The 17,806-nt window shown below is 38.6% G+C and overlaps 1 protein-coding gene across 1 annotated transcript in view; it reads right to left on the minus strand.

Moving 5' to 3' along the window:
- The window catches only part of LOC145981837 (sphingomyelin phosphodiesterase-like), a 193,926-nt gene that overhangs the window by 23,858 nt on the left and 152,262 nt on the right, over window positions 1-17,806 (minus strand). Inside the window, exons 2-5 of the mRNA XM_083115279.1 lie at window positions 9,497-9,807; window positions 8,136-8,306; window positions 7,075-7,302; window positions 681-853 (exon numbers count right to left, since the gene is read on the minus strand). Coding sequence (XP_082971405.1) covers window positions 681-853; window positions 7,075-7,302; window positions 8,136-8,306; window positions 9,497-9,807 — 883 coding nt within the window. The remainder of the gene's footprint in view (window positions 1-680; window positions 854-7,074; window positions 7,303-8,135; window positions 8,307-9,496; window positions 9,808-17,806) is intronic.

The raw sequence follows: 17,806 nt of genomic DNA on the forward strand, positions 1-17,806 counted from the left end.
TTCGATTCCTGGTGGAGGCACACAATATGTCTTAAGATTGATTGATTGAGTTGGTGTTTAAAGTCCACTTTATGCACAGTAAGGCTAATCGGGACTGGACCTACAGTTTAAAGTGGGATCAGAACCAATATGTGTCTCCACCGGGTATCGAACCCGGGACCCCTTGATTACAAGGTGACGACGATACCACTGCGCCATCTGGGAAGCTGGTATGTCTTCCGAAAACATAATCCCATTAATTCTTATGCGATCCTGGATTCGATTCCTGCTGGAGGCACATAGTGGTTCGGATCCCACTTTAAACTGTAGGTCCAGTCTCGATTAGCCTTACTGTGCATAAAGTGAGCTTAAAACACCAAATCAATCAATCAATAAACCATTAATCTTTATGGGGATCTGTCGGGCATATTTATTTTATTATGCTTCGTTCCTTAAATGAATAGAATTAATTAATATAAATGAAAATAATAAGTTTACTTTCTGCTACATATTTCATCAATATTCCTTCCCCCCCGTATTCAATACCAAATTATTGTGAGAAAAGATCGACCTTGGATTGGCCAGGAAGGTGTGATTACAATAAGATCGAATGCATGAGTTTGGAAATGAAACTTCTATTTGATGGAAGTGAAAGGCCAAGGCCAGAAACTTAAAGTTAAGCAACAGGATATGCTTCGTACCTGTTTAAAGGATGAGCTTCGTGATTTCCAATGGTGGGGTAAATTGTCATGTTTGGAAATGCATCTCTGATGGCTTTATTGAGCTTCAGAATAATTTCCGTGTTCTCCTCTTGACTAGAAGACCAGATGGCGTGCGGGGGCAGGTCGCCTGTCATTACTATATACTCTGCATCCTGGAAATAAAAGCATTTTCAAAGTACAAGGCTTCTCTACACAGGTAATTACAACCTGTTTTGCTCACGAGTAAAAATACATACAAATGTATAACAAGCTGAAGTCCTTTGTAGGTGTGCGGACTGTTTGCAGGCCGAGAGTACAAAAGTAACTCTCGTTTGCACAACATGCACTCCTCAGTATTCTGACGACACTATAGCATTGCACCTGATATAATGATATCGAGTTAAGGACTTCGTTTTCACATGTGTTTGCCAGCTACATGATACAGGGTGTTTCACTCGCTCTCGGTCCCTGATTTTCGCTTCTAAAAATCAAACTATTGATAATAATGTGATGAAATTTGGTAAGGTCATGCCTTGGTGTATGAGGAGCGAGTGAAAGAAGTGGTCTCTTAATTGACTATTTTGGCGAGAGGTTCCAATTGTAACATAATATGCATGCAGCTTTTCTACTTTGGCAGCTCGTTGTCATGTGCTTGTGGAAACTCCCATTTCCTGCGACAGCCTACCCAACGACTTCTTTGACGAGGCCAGCAATCTGTTTCTTCACTTCCTGTATCGTTGCTTCTCGTTATTTTGAACGTCCTCCTTCATGAACATCGAACAATGTTCCCGTTGTTTCCAGTTTCTTCGCCAAATATTGAATGGAAGATTTTTCAGGCGTCGCAACAGCAGGTCCAAGAACTCAGACTGAAAGCACACGTCCGTTGGCATGTAACGGCAGAATCGCCAAGACGCACGCGCATTCCCACACAAGAACTAGAGAGACTGTGGCGCCATCTTCAATGACGTCAGTATGCTTCTCGTACACTAAGGTATGTCCGTAGACAATTCCATTACATTATGACAAATAGTTTGATTTTTATAAGCGAAAATTAGGTGCCGAGAGCCAGTGAAACACCCTGTATATCCGTTAGAACAACATGCACTCCATAGTATTCTGACGACACTATAGCATTGCACTTGATAGTATGATATGATGGTATAGAGTTTAGAAATCCGTTTCTATATGTGTTTGTAAGCTCCATGATAATATCATTTAGAAGATTCAGGCTATTTAGAAGATTTGAGCATTTTCTCTTTAATGATTGTAATGTATAAAGAGAGAAAGGGGGAAACCAACTTATTACAGAAATAAAATTTGAAAATCAGTTAAATTAAAGTACTGAAAACTGATATTATGTATATTACTAAAAATTATGTAATGCTCTAAGACCCATGTAATTTGACTACATAATTTTTTTACATAATACTTTTAAATACTGTAACATTTTTTATCTCATAAATACTTATCGAGGGACACCGTTACAAAACCCAAAGAAAGTGAACGAATTACATGGGTGAGGCTATATATATACAGATTGCTATATTCTGAAACGTGAAACTGCAAAAAAGAAAACTTCCATGTTTCACAGTAAACCTATCATTATTATTACGTAATACCTATCAATCTTTTATGGTAATTATTGTGTTTTATACGTAGTAACTCTGACAGAAATAGCCTCATGACAAGCCGAAGGAGTTGGGACGAGATAGTGCCAAGTTACGTTTATTTTCACCACGGACTTGCCAAACATTTCAAATTAAATGGCATGAACGTCAGTTACAGACAGTATAAATACTACAAAATACCAGTGGGGGAAGCAATTTCGAGTGTAAATTTTGGAAGGCTTGACACTACCTCTCCTCGGATCCTTCAATTCACTTTGTATGCTTATCTCAGAAAAATGGTATGTTTTAGGAAGGTAAATGCCCTTAACAGTAAACTTTTACCACCATTTTTAATTATTGTGTATTAAATTTACATACAGTTTGTCTTATTTATAGGCAGTGTCGTAGAGGGTAGTCAATATGTTTTATTTTATTGTTATCGGAAGCTCTATAGTTTCATTCAAAATGAGGCCAATCAGGAAAATCTTCAGGAAGTTTTGATTGCAGTTATAAAGTAATTTGCATGACTCTGAGGCCCACCCAGCCTCGTATCAATGGATACCTGACGGCAACCCTACGTGGTAAAGGCGTCCGGGCTTGATGCTGATCACATCATTCCAACTATGACCGAGATCAAGAATATGTGGATCTATATCTCCACATTGCCCCGTATGCCTTTATGACATGTGTGGGTAGATTTGCCTTTGCCTTGCCTTGCCTGCACGAATTGAATCTCGGTATTGAGAAAAACTAAAATTATGACTTTATTGAGAAAAGGGAAACGATATTTACCCTTCTACTGTATAACTATTTATGTAATATTATTATCAAAACGTTGCTTCAAAGATTTATTGAGTTGGTGTTTTAAGTCCACTTTATGCACAGTAAGGCTAAAAGGAACTGGACCTGCAGTTTAAAGTGAGATCCGAACCACTGCGTGCCTCCACCGGGTATCGAATCCGGGACCCCTTGATTATAAGGCAACGACACTACCACTGCGCCATCAGGGAGGCTCCGTAAGGAACATGAAGTTCAGTTTTTCTTTCAGGCACCTTTGTAAAACAAAACCAAAGTATAAAACGTTTCTGCTACCGTTGTTTCCCTCGCATCGGACCGCATTACTTTGTGTAGCGATTGCCTTTATATTTCCCTCTGTAAATAACAAAGCCCACACCTGTCCAATCTTACAGAAGAAGCAGAATAAAACTGGCAACCGCACTAGCCTTATCTCCTCTCTCCCATCTCGAATGGCAAGTAGTACTTTCCACACCAAAAGCGCCGACTAGTTGTCATCAAAGCCGACGCGGTATTTCTTTGTAATTTGCATTTGTAGGATATTGCAAATCAGTGTGAAAACATCAACAGTGATCTGCAAAAACGTATTCGGACCGAACTGAAGAATATCGGATCTGAAGCGCACCTGGTTGCTGATGATGCTGGGAAAACTTTCTGTGGGATGAAGGAATAAGCGGAAAGTGTAATTGAAGAAATGGAAAACAGGTTCAACGATCAATCTATTGATACCCTGAGATTCGCAAGTCAATTTGAAACATTTCAGTTAGTAGTAGACTTGCAAGACACCGAAGTCAAAAGGTTTTGTGCTAATTTTCCCATGCTTAAGGTGCAAGGCGTTCTTGCTGACCTCAAGTCCTACAAATTTTTTATCATGTCGATGCTTGATAATGGAATATATACAGAAGCTGACAATCCATTGTTGAAAATCTTAGAAGCTGACGTGGGATATTGCGTGTTGAAAAAAAAACTCTGTGAAGTCCTTCTAACCATTCCCGTAACGACAGCCGGCGTAGAAAGGTCTTTCAGTGCTATGAATAGGATACTAATTACGACAAGAAGTAGAATGCTACCAGGATCTTTAATGCATTGCATGATAATAAGCATGGAGGGACCTAAGATTCGAACTGATGATTTTCTGGAGATAACAGTAGAAAATCATGCCACGAAGAAAGCTCGCAGGATACGATTGCTGTAAATTCTTCATGCCACCTTAAGCTTTGCATGATGTGTTCTATTGAGTTTAATAATTGTAATATTTTTCCTAGTTGACCATTGTGGTATTTGTTCTGGATGATAAAATGTAGAAGTAGGTGATGTTTTGTAATTTACTATTTACTATTGTAATGCTAATTGCACAAGATAATATTTGTAAATGTTAGACAACAGACTAATAAAAAGAAACAGAGACAAATAAAAATAAAAATCTATGTCTTTCCACATTGAATTACCAAGTATACTTAGGTCACCGCATCCCACTTTATTTTTGTTACTGTACGTCATTTCCCATTAGTAACGCTCAGCGTCAAGTTCATTGACGAACCACGAACGACCACTGGTAATTCTCAATGTTAAAGGCACATATGTTGTATTTCGCAGATGAGATTCACAACGCCCTCCCGGTTCTCTGCAATGCCCCCCCCCCCCCCCGGAGCAAATTTTCTGAAAGAAACACTGATGAAGTTATGACATTGTCCAGATAGGGAATTGAAACTCTCCTTAAGGCACCGCCCAAAAAATTAGTCTGCTCATGTCTATGGTGATATGTAATATCCAATTGGCAACCTCGTCCTTCAATAAAGAAAAAAATAAATTGAAATTGAAATTCCATGACCATATCATTCAAATTGTTAAAGGATCATGATATGGTAAAATAGTATACACCTTTAAATAGTATTAACTATTAGTATTATTATTTATATTAAGGTCAAAGTCGAAATCTGAATTTGCTGTAAAAATAATAAATGGATTATTGCTATTGCTCTTAAAATGAATGGTATATGGACGTGAACTTACATTAAATGCCAGAGAATTTCAGTAGAGAGGGTTCGGAAAATATAAGATGAATGGGATCTATTGCAAATATTGAAATATATTAAGATTGATCGCATGAAGTGGCACGGCAGAAATATATATTAACACTATATTGACTGGGAGACATAGATTCTTATTCTAATTATGAAATAGGATTTAGAACACGCAGCACGTTGTAAGAACACATCGTCTACAAGCAGTGGCGGCGATTAGGAGGGGCGAGGGGGGGGGGCAGTTGCCCCCCACTTTTTTTGCACATTTGCCCCCATACTATGCTAAACCTTATCTACAAAGGGAAATAAACTGTTTTTGCCCCCCAGTTTTGGCACCTTGCTCCCTGGTTTTGGAACCCAATCGCCGCCACTGTCTACAAGTGTTATTGATAAAATATGCTAAAAACACAGTGCTAAATGGCCTCATTAGTCTATATAATGCACAAAGTTATTTCTATTTTTGTTTTTTACATTTTATTGGAAACAAAGTAGGAATATGTGTTTAATATTTCTATCTTTTCATGTGTAATGTATTTCCTTAATGATTTAATGTATATTACTCTGGGGTCTGGGAAAAGATAAGTTGTATTTGTAGTATAGTATTGTATTTTGATGTTACTCTGTGCTCAAAAAGTAAAGCGTAGTAATCAGTTGAACATGATATAAACATCGCTAAATTAAATGAGCGAGGAAAACTACTTATTCTTGCCACAAATGTGCGATTGAACTGGAAATAATGATATTATTTTGTTTGTTCTTTCATTTAGCATTTTCCGACATGCAAAATCAAGCGGCGATGCCTCTCAAAGAGCGCTACGAGGGAGTCTCAAGGGCCGGGTAACTGCCTGGAGCGCCGCCCTTGTGGGCGCACAAAACCGTGATGTTCTCCTTAAGTAGCGCCAAAACATTAAAAAACATTAATTTTGAGTATATAAGCGTGGTTATTTGTTTTTTAAAAAGTTTTTACAAACCAGGTAATTCTTACTCGAAGCAATAACACGAGGTGAAACCAGAGTTTCGAAAAAGAAAAATAGATGGCAGCACAAGGTGCACAAATATAAATAAATCATTGGAGGAGTAGTATCGATTTAGTGAAAGTAAAAATATCATCATTGCGGCGTCATTATCCGCAAACAGCATGCCTTCCAAGTCTGATTTTAGCCTTCCAAATAGGTAGAAATCACTTGGAGCCAAATCGGGACTGTATGGCGGGTGTGGCAGAAGGTCCCATTTCAAGTTGCTGAGGGTTGCCATAGTTGTTTTGACTGTATGAGGCCGTGCATTGTCTTGAAGGAAGGCTACCCGCTTTCCACCTCTCTTCCGCTCAGATCGGATCTTTACCATCACTTCTGTTGTCAGGAGTTCTGAGTAATACGCTGCAGTGACTGTTCTGGCATCTGTAAGAAAGTCTACGTGGATAACCCGTGCCAGTCCCAAAAAAAAACAAAAAACGTTACCATCACTTTTCCTACCGAACGGATCCTCCGCGCTTTCTTGGGTCTGGGAGAACCAGTATGCAACCATTCGCGTGGTGACTGGCTGCTGCTCCACGTGCTCCCTCCCCTCTCTGAAGTACTTACACCACTCAAACACACGGGATTGTGAGACACACTTTCCCATACTGTTGTTTGAGTCTCTGCAAAATTTCAGATGGCTGGACGTTTTCTCCAACGAAAAATTTGATCACAATGCGTTGTTCCACGCTCCGCGGCACCTTCTGTTCGCTCATCACTCTAGCAACACTCAGACATGACTGAGCAGGTTCAAACCTTCGCGGGAGGGAGAGTGGGGGTTGTGGCTCTATTCTCCCAAGGACGCACAACTGCTGCACATGGCAGGTTGTTGAAAAAAAAAATCAGTCCCGGTCATATTTGAATGACCTATTATCACCTTCGACGGTGGTACTGTACTAACTTCTAGCTTACGGGAAATATCCAAAGCATTACTTTCAACGTTAAGGGCACTTACTGGATGTTGTTTGCCTATTTGATGCAGCGTGTTTTCAACCGTCCTCCATGGCACGTCACAGTAGCGGTATTCTCCCCAAAAGCCCGCCCCCACGGAGCCAGCCTCCTTGTAGCCGCTCTCTGGCCGACAGCAGAGAGGGTCGTCGCACAGGACGTTGCTCCCCTCCAGGTACTCGGGGTCCCAGTGGATGTCGGTGATGTGCACTACCTTCATGGATTTTCCTCGTCTCTGCAACAGAAAATATTCTCTTCAGTTTTACCTTAATGTGTGGTCCTTCATTTTAGTGAAACTAAAAGAAGCAAACAGCGTCATCTCAGGGCTAAAAAACAAGGAAACTTTAATAATGAAATAGTTCATATCCAAATATTGCTTTTATCCTTTCATGTTGTCATACAATTCATTTAAATTGAGTTTTGTTTCAAGTCCACCTTTATGCACAGATAGGCTTATTGTGACTGGACCTACAGTTTAAAGTGGGATCCGAATCACTATGTGTCTCCACCTGGTTAAACTAAATTAATCTGACAATGTGACACATCTATCAAGCAAAATACCTGCAACACCAAGAACCTCAATATCTTGATTATAACTTGAATAAAAGATGAATATAATATAATAATATATACATTTTAACTTGAATGAAAGGCGGAGAATACATTTTAAAGTCAATAAAAGGTGAAAAATACATTTTAATTTGAATGAAAAGTGAAGAATAGATTTTAACTTGAATTAATCATGAAAATAGATTTTAACGTCAATAAAAGGTGAAGAATAGGTTTTAACTTAAATAAAAGGTGGAGAATACATTTTAATTTGAATAAAAAGCGAAGAATAGATTTTTAACTTGAATAAAAGGTGAAGAATAGATTTGAACTTGAATAAAAGGTGAAGAATAAAGTTTAACTCGAATAAAAGCTAAATAATAGATTTTAACTTGAATAAAAGATGAAGAATAAATTTTAACTTTCATACTTATTTTGTGAGTTTTTACCTAGTAGTTGATAAGGAAATGAAATAAAGTTACGTTTATGATACGTAAGGCTTCTTTTGTTGAAACTCACCATTTGCCTTCGCCCAATGCGAGTATCCACATTGCGGGGGAGCGGCGGGGGCAGCTCCACCTGCCAGTCTAGACGGGGATCTGGCTGGTTGCAGTCGTAGCCCTGGAGGACGATGGAGCAAAACTTGGAGGCGTCCACTTCTTCTTGGGACATGATGTAGTAGAACTCAGGCTGCAATCACAATAAAATTAATTAGATCTAGGAATGAAACAAGCAACAACATTTAACAATGCTTGGAAACAAAAGAAATAACGGTGTTTTGATTGTAATTTTTGTTATTTTACGTCACTTTCAAGCTCTCCACCGCGACAATGGGAATGAAAGATAAATTGGTAGACAAGACGAAGGACAAACAATGCCGTGAATGAATGTATTCTCTACATTGTTTAATATAATTTCCGTTTCGCGGTTTTATAATTTTTGGTCTTTAGATCTACAATTACAGTTCCGTTATATTAGAAACAGTAGCGTGCTCGAAGGGGGTTGGTGGAGTTCATAACTCTCGCCCTTTGGCTCAGCATTCCTAAAAAAAAGAACAATAAAGGCAGGAAAAGATGACAAAGTGAGGACTTACTACCAAAGAAAATATACATACCCCCATTCGAAAATCCTGGACACGCTACTGATTAGAAATAACTGAGGACTAAAAGTGGTAAACGTTGTAAGTGCCAAAAGCGTAAGTGTTGGGAAATCGCATCGTTCCGCACATCTTTACACGCCCTTTGAACTACTTAGAGGGCTACCAGCCACATTTCACGTTTACAAAGCATGTCACATTTCACAGTTTAACGTGGAAAACCGTGTTTGAATTATTGTGGCACTTACAGCGTTTACCAATTTTAGTCTTCAACTATTAGCTATTCACGATTCTCTCTATAAACTAATTTATTAGACATTATAATAACGCATTTACATTGCCGTTCAATTCCGTAATATACAATGTTTCCAAATGTGATTTCCAACCTTTTCCGATATTTGATCTTAGTGAGAGCCTTAACAAACAAAAGACACATAATTTTTGCTGTGGAGGCCTTGCGAGGCAGAGGAAGTATTGTTTCAAGCGCAAATATTAAGGAGAAATACACTCATCACAAGAAGTTTGGAATATTGTTATATTAGGCAATAGGCAAGGCTTTGGAATTCAACACCACATGGTATCTGTCTGTCTGCTGGACGTTCGCCGACATATGCCACCTTGCCTATCATCTATTGCCTAATATAACAATATTCCAAACTTTTTGTGAGGAGTGTATAAGCTAGGATGAACAGAAGGAGGATACCAAAATCTGTTTGCATATTATTAAGATGGATTCCAGCGCAAAAACATAAGGGTTCGTTAGATAACGGCTAGAAATACTTACAACATACTGAGCCATAACAGCTTCGCACACGCGGTCGCTCTGTATCCGGAAGGTGGTGCAGAGCAGCTTGGCGGTCCCTTTGACGTTGTTCTCGCTCTGACTGGAGCGGATCATGAGGATGAGCATGTTCATGGCGGCGCGGCAGCCGAAGCACGTGAGGCCGTCGAACACGCTCTTGCGGGTCCTGGAGGCGGCCCGGGGCTCCTGCGTCCCCGGACTGCCCGTTATGGTGGACACCACGGAGTTGTAGAGGCCGTTCACCGTGTTCACCACACTGGAGAAGTCCACGCCCTGGCTCTCTGCGGGCGACGCTGTTAGAGGAAGAAAAGGAGAAAATTAATCACAAATTCATTTATTTATTTATTTCGTCTTCTTTTACATGGCGAAGTTAAGGCTGTGGAGCCTTTTCTTCCACTTGACCATGTTTACAAAAAAAATTGAATATGAAATAATTAAAATAATGAAAACACACACTCACACTCACACATATATATTTTTGCCCTTACACACGTACAAGAAATACATAACACTACACTTACTTAAGCACAGTCCAACATTACACATACTGAAACACAGTCCAAAACTGTATACTTTGACGATAATTAATCTTAACTATTACGTTAAATCATATTTGTGCCTTACGTCCTTCTATTATTCTCTGCACCCGCCATATTATTAGGGAAATCAAACATTTAATTTTCATTGTATAATATGTGTAACATTAACAATTTTTTGAACGTCACAATTGAGGAAGAGACATGAATTTCAGGTGGCAACTTGTTCCAAAGGCCTGCTGAGGTAACAGTAAAAGAATTTGCATAAAAGTTGGATTTGTGGAGTGGAATGGAGAGCAGAGACCTTTCGCGCGATCTGGTGCTGCGGCTGTGAAAGTCGGAAAGATGTTGAAATCGGTTATAGAGATATTGCGGGTCTTTTATTTGGAGGATTTTGTACAGTAAAATTAACTTATGAAAATTACGTTTATCGCTTAATTTAAGCCACTCGACCTTCGCAAAGTACGATGTCAAATGCTTTGAATATTTTAGATCGAAAACGAAACGAATGCAGGCAAAACAAATGAACAGGAGCTTTCAAAAGAGACAAGGTGACAAATCTAAGGCGATGGCATCGTTTATTTATTTATAGAAATATTCAAGATACACTCAAATGGAAGGTTGATTGGTTGATTGAATTTAAAATTTTGGGTGCGTCAGCATTTAGGCTATTTCGCACCAATCACGTGATAGGGAATCTAGTTCCTTTCCTTGTCTAAAATGTAACTAATAACACGACTGTACTGTCAGTAAAAAAAAGTAGAACGTAAAGTACTCCCCTGTGCCTTGCACCACGCCATGAAGGCGTATAGGAAGTGTGGAGTTAGGGTCCCACACTTTCTTGATGTGATCCGTAATGTTGGAGACTAAAATATTCTGAATTCAGTTAAAAGATGAGGCTGAAAAGGGGCACTCAGCACACATAAGCACAAAACACAGGACAACACAGTCCTACGGAAGATTATACTGGCTATAGGGCCAGACACCAGAGCCTCGTTAGTCTACTAAATGCAGTCCAAAGTGTACTACGTGGAAGTGAGGTTGACAATTGGGTGTACTACGTGGAAGGAGACCACACCTCAGATCTGAGATGGAATTTAAAAATCTACTAATATTATTTCTCTTATTTAGTTGGCAGTTGTAAAATTTACCACCAACATCTAGATGCTATCCACAGTGCTTTATTCAAATTTGTTAGACTGTATGGTTGTCCTCATTCTTAGATTGATTATGACAAGATTAAATAAAATTAGATTTCAAGTATTAAAATTACAAACTTCATGTTTGTAAAAGAGATACAATCGTATTCACAAGAAATATATACAAATGCTGCTAGTTTTACTCCCTTATATACAATTGAAACCCTTTCCAAAACACTAAATCACGTTACGAAAAGTACTAAAAGTGTTGCCTTTTGAAGACTATGATTGCAATAAGAAAGAGACCGTAAATGAATATAATATATATCAGAATGTTGAAGATTATGTATTGAAATATATATTCTACTTGAGAAGCATCTACAGTTACCGCAGAGTATTTTTCGCTTACATTCAATAACATTAAATGTCAAATGGATTAATCTAATGTAGTGGAAAACGAACGACTCTCAACTTACACACGGGAAGAGCAAGAATATTTATTTATGTTCACTCGTCACTGATGGATCCCGATTTTCTCTAGACAGTGATTCTCAACGAAGAATTATCTGACGAGAAGAATGGATCATCCAACCATCCAACATCGTTGAAAGAGGTATATGGAGGTGCAGATGTGATTGTTTGGGGCGGCACCACTCTTGGAGGAGGACACACGGAACCATGACAGATCATTGGCACAGGGATGGCATTCTGGATTGTGTGAGACCTTATGCATTTGAAAGTGTTGAGAGATTCACTTTGGAAGACTATAATGCCCGTCCCCGCGACAAATCCTTAGAATGTAGTGGCCAGCAATGTCTCAGGACCTGAATCCGGCTGCATGATTTTTCTCGTTTATTTTACTTTGGAGTCTATGCATTTGAAAGGATGTTTTGAAATTTTAGTCCTTGGAATTTGATGTGCATATTAGTCTGCCTTCGGGTGATGGCAATTGAATCACACAACGTTAAACTTCTTTTATTTTCAATCTATAGAGAATCTAATTTGTCCAGATGTATATGCATTAATAAAGCAAGAAATAATTCAAGACGAAGAAAAGTAATAATTTCTCGAATTTTAACATGTATGTTTTTGAAAAGATTCTCTCGGGCTATCGAGTAGCGGAAAAGATTCAAGCTTTCGAGGGCTAACGTCACTCTCATCTTCACTTCTACCCTGAAGATGAGAGTGACGTTAGCTCTCGAAAGCTTGGAATCTTTTCCACTACTCGCTTGGTCCATATCCCGAGAGAAACTATTCATCATTCGTCTCCAGGAACGGACACTCACAAACATACATGCCCAGGCCAGGATTCGAACCCGGGGGGAACATCTAGAATTTTACACAGTGTAAATATTGAAAAGAATCACGTGTGTGTGTGAGGAGAGTGTAGTTGGATGAAGAATTCTGTCATGTAAACTTTCACTCCTGATTCTTAGAATTATTTGTTACTTTATTTTGAAATTCAAATTAGCAGAATGGAATGTCCAATTAGAGGCTTCTACAGGTTTCGCAAGTATATTTAGTCTGTCCTAATTCGAACTATTTTTATCGTTGCGTCGCGTGAAAGCTGTTTATTGCAGATCGCACAGAAGTGAGCTCTTGCATCACACACACCAGTCGCTCGGATGTGGCACAGACACAGATCAAGCCACTGGAGCTACGCTGTGACAGTGATTGATTGAGTTGGTGTTTTAAGTCCACTTTATGCACAGTAAGGCTAATCGGGACTGGACCTACAGTTTAAAGTGGGATCCGAACCAGTATGTGCATCCACCGGGTATCGAACCCGGGACCCCTTGATTACAAGGCGACGACGCTACCACTGCGCCATCGGGAAGGCTCCTGCGACATAGACATGGAAATGTTAGACTCTGAATAAGTTGTGCACGAAATTAATAGCCGCATCTAGTTCGCTGCACTTTTTGATACTAGGTGTAGTGCAGGTGTATCCCGGTGTCAGGCCGATGTAAGGAAATGACGTTCAACCAAGTAGACAAATAGCGGTGTTAAAGTTCAGAATATTCAACAAATGCCTGTCTGCTGCTTTAAACTTTCGTTTCATTAGTTAGCACGCACCACGTGATCATACACCACACGCTACACCGCTCCGGAACGTAGTGCAAACGGTGTAGACACGAAGTACACTACTTGACACCAAATCAACGAAGTAGATGAGTCGGTGTTGCACCGTGTAACCAACTACACGCGCGAGTGCAGAGAGAGTGAAGAAGTGAAGCGAACTAGAAATTTATTATTATTATTATTATTAACTAGACGGGGCTAATGGAAGATATTCCTTTGCAGAATATAAAAGTGTTATTAGAGCATTCCAATGTGACAAACGAGTGAGTACCGATACATACGCGATGTTCTTCTCACTGCACAGTGGCCGACGAGACGTAAGTCCCAGTTTCTGAATAATAGAATCAAAAACTGGTATAACTAATTGACAGCACTTCGTATTTTTATTTTACGTTGTTATGAAATTGATGAAGAAACGATCATAAGGAAGGAACATTCCCAGGCCAGGATTCGAACCTGAAACCTTCGTTACAAAGATAAAGACCATTAAAGCAGCTAACACATCTTTGAGTATTAGTATTAGTAGCAATAATTATTTTCGTTTTCTTTGTTGCTGTTGTAGGATAAGCAGACATGCACCACCAGAAGGACTGGGAGTACGCGTACTAGTAATCTTCAATGCTGCTTCAGAACACATGAGCATATTAAAATATGTTTCTCTAGTTGAATTTAATACAATAGAATAACCAGTAAGGAATTCGATGATTATGGGAAAGAAAAGCCTCTTTTCTTCCAGTTTTAAACTGAGCAAAGTTTACGATATTCTATTCTCCTAAACTCCCTTTAATGACATTTTTGTGCTACACGGTAAGTATTGATAGTTGAGGGTAGTAAAAATCAGAGGCATCTCCTGAACGCATGCGGCGCATGCGTCAATTGTGGGGAAAAGGACAGCTTGCCCTGCGACGACATTAATGAGCATTTCTACATTCTAATTTCTTCATATAGGAGAAGTATTTATTTTACACGAGAGCGCTCAACTAAGCTTATATTACATTTCTTGGATGTGAAGTGAAAGAAAGTAATAATTCTTTTCCCACAATTGACGCATGCGTCACTTCAGATCCAACTTAGTTGAGCGCTCTCGTGTAAAATACATACTTCTCCTATATGAAGAAATTAGAATGTAGAAATGCTCATTAATGTCGTCGCAGAGCAAGCTGTCCTTTCCCCCACAATTGACGCATGCGCAGCATGCACCGCATGCGTTCAGGAGACGCCTCTGGTAAAAATAACAAAACCTGACCATGTACCAAAGAAGATATCCATAGCTTTTATTGGGAGAGATATAGTTTCAGTTCTGAAATACTGGAAAAGTAAAGAATTAGAGAAACGTAAAATTGAAACCATTAAATTCGCCTTGATGCTTCGAACGCTTCCAATGGCGCATCTTTATTTTAGATGGAAGAATATTACAGCACAACCCTATGATGTATTTTCCACTCACGTACCGTCGTGCGCAAATATTGGGTTGATGCAAAAGTTCGTAGCGTTTGTGTTTGGTATAGCAACACTGCGGTGTTAGGAGTTGGTTTATCATTTGACGTTTGTCAATTAGAGTGGCATTGTTGTGCTTATGAATACTCATTGAATTTTGCAGATTTGAAGGAAGGCAGTGTTACTTGTAGGCTAAGGAACAACATGTGCCAAGTGGGAAAAACGGATACTTCCGACATATTCTTCTGTTTGAGTTTAACAGAGAAAAAAGGCAGCGGAGGTGGCTCGGACGGGGAGAATGCCAACGGGAAAAGCAGAGCAAGAAAATGTTTTAGTCATTTCAAAGAGGGCAATTTTGTTTTGAATGATTCGCCACGTTCAGGAAGACCATCGGGATTTAATGAAGACCGTTTAAACGGTTTAATCCACGATGATCCACGTCAGTCGACCCGAGAATTAGCAAATGTGATCATTCAACCATCGTGCGACATTTGCATTCCATTGGTAAGATTCAGGATACAATGTGCTTGAAGTGAAAACAACACAGATCAGCGAGTAGGCCAGGAAGACTGCACCAAGCGTTGCTGCAACATGATAATGAACGGCCCCACTCCGCTACATGACAAAAGCTGCTATCGAGGAACTCCACATCCTCCTTACTTCCCCGATCTTGCGTCCACGAATTTCCATCTTTTCAGCTCTCAATCCATCAATCTTCAAGGAGACTCCTTTGGTAACGAAAATGCTCTTCAAAATTGGCTTGACTTCTTTAACCCAAAATCAGCTCATTTCTTCAGAGAAATAGCAAATGGCCAGAGTTTCTAGGAAATGAATGTGACTATTAAAATTTCGACGCCTGTCACCTTTACCACGTTTTTTTTTTTTTAAAAAAATAGAATTGATGTTTAAATCTGGCGTGGGACGGCCAAGTTGTTTAACTTTTAATTTAATATCGTACAGTACCTTGGAAAACGGTGTATGTAATAATGCTCTAATCTGACACACCCTCCACTCACTCGAAACTTACATCCTTTCTGCATATATTACAACAAACTGCTCAGAGATACGTACATTAACCTATTGTACACAACGGTTTACTTTTCTGACATCTCATACGGATCACCCGATATATTCTTATACTGTATTTTTACCTAAACATGTAATAATAACAACCAATATTAATTAATTTACATGTTTTAATTAATATTATTTTAAATTAACATAAATTATTATTATTTCTGAGACTCCCCCGCAAAAAATATTTCTATATACGTTCCTGACTGGAGGATTTATTTGCCAGGACGAAATATGTATTGTTGTTATTGTTCTGAAGAACATGCACTACAGAGGACAAGTGTGATATGTGTATAAACAGTTAAGTGTGCCTAGTGTGACGTAATTATAATAACGCCTTACTTTTGTAGACAAAGTAACGGCTACTGTAATGCGTTACCTTTATTTAGTAACTTTACCCAACTCTGTATTGAACAAATTATACAAACATGAAGTATTCATCAATCATAGTATCAAAACGATAATTGAATGTGGATTGGCATCGATGAATAAATTTCCAAATTTAATGCAGCGGCCAAATTGCTTAACACGTGACATGATAGAGATCATCTTAAATTTACGGGACAAGAACAACAATTGCCTTTGATAGTCGTTGCAATTATGAGCAAGTCTTCGTCTTTGTACACTATGAAGATTCACATGATACTTTGAGGATTCCAAACTACAGTAATTGAGATTCGAAACTTCCTTCAAATGCTTCCTTTTAGTTTATCTTTCCAATATAAACTTTCAGAGAAAATAATGGTGACGCAGAGCGGAAACTGAATCTGAAAATATGGGCTGCTAGCACATGAAACACAGGAGAGGTCAAAATAATAAAGAAATTATTTCATTCTTCAAAGCATGCTTAAGTGTATGGTCTAGGAGAGGAAGTCTGTCAACCTAATCAGAAAATCCTTTCTCTGCATTGTCATTGTTTGCATTTATGTGGTATTAGGGAAAAAATATACATTTTCAATTGATCAGATATTGACAAATAAAACATGTATCTGTTTCATGAATTAATCTTAAGATATTTTGTTTCTTTATAATGTTATTGGGCGTCACCAAATCTTTCCTTGCTTGAGTACGGAAGATGAAAGCAGAACTGGGCAGCCTTACCAGAGGCCATACGGAAGTCGTAGGACATTAATATGTGGTGAGTATGGAGGCAGAAGAGGGGGGAGCTGCAATATATTTTTTTTACGTAACAAGAAATTTTCAGATACAGCACAGACGACCATTTTACACTGAAATTGTCAAAAATGAAAAGAGAAAAAAACATTAAAATAATATAAAAATGATTAACAAATTAACAAAAAATTAGTATATAGGTATATTGATATTATTTACCAGAATTTCTTCTCTTGGAAGACCGAAAGGCATACTACGAGGAAAATATATATCAACACTTGATGGGAGGTTATTATATTGTGTGGGAAGTCTGTAGAAGATAGATCTTTCTTGAATTTCTAGTCTAGCTGTTTTTGTGTAAAATAGCTTTGTGTTACGTGTTGTGCGAATAGGTACTCGAATAATACTTGCAAATAATATATGCCTGAAAACTATTGAACGTTTTATTATTAGGATAAAAGGATATTTATTTTTATAGTGTTTCTTGTTTCCTGGGGGTCGTCACTATCTCTGACCTTTCTTCTCGTTTTAGAGACCTGTGTGACGACCGAGAGCATGAGTAATTGTACATCCTCAAGAGTTAGTAGAGACAGGCAGCGCCTAAATGTATTGAATTACTTTAGAAATATTTTCACCATATTAAATGCTAAAAGTAATTGTTGATTTGTCTTTTTAATCCACTTTATGCACAGAAAGGTTAATCGGGACTTGAACTACAGTTTAAAGTGGGATCCGAACCACAGTGCCAGTTGCTTCCAGGGGGTATCGAGCCCGCGACCTCTTGAATACAATGCAATAACGTTACCACTACGCCATCGGCGAGACCAAATGCTAAATTTATACCATTCACAATGTTGATTTTGTATGGAATAAGAAAGAAGTATTGTGTCAGTTTCTTTAATTTTTTGTAC

Source organism: Lepisma saccharinum, chromosome 30 (assembly GCF_977018435.1).
Source record: "Lepisma saccharinum chromosome 30, izLepSacc3.1, whole genome shotgun sequence".
Lineage (NCBI taxonomy): Eukaryota > Metazoa > Arthropoda > Insecta > Zygentoma > Lepismatidae > Lepisma > Lepisma saccharinum.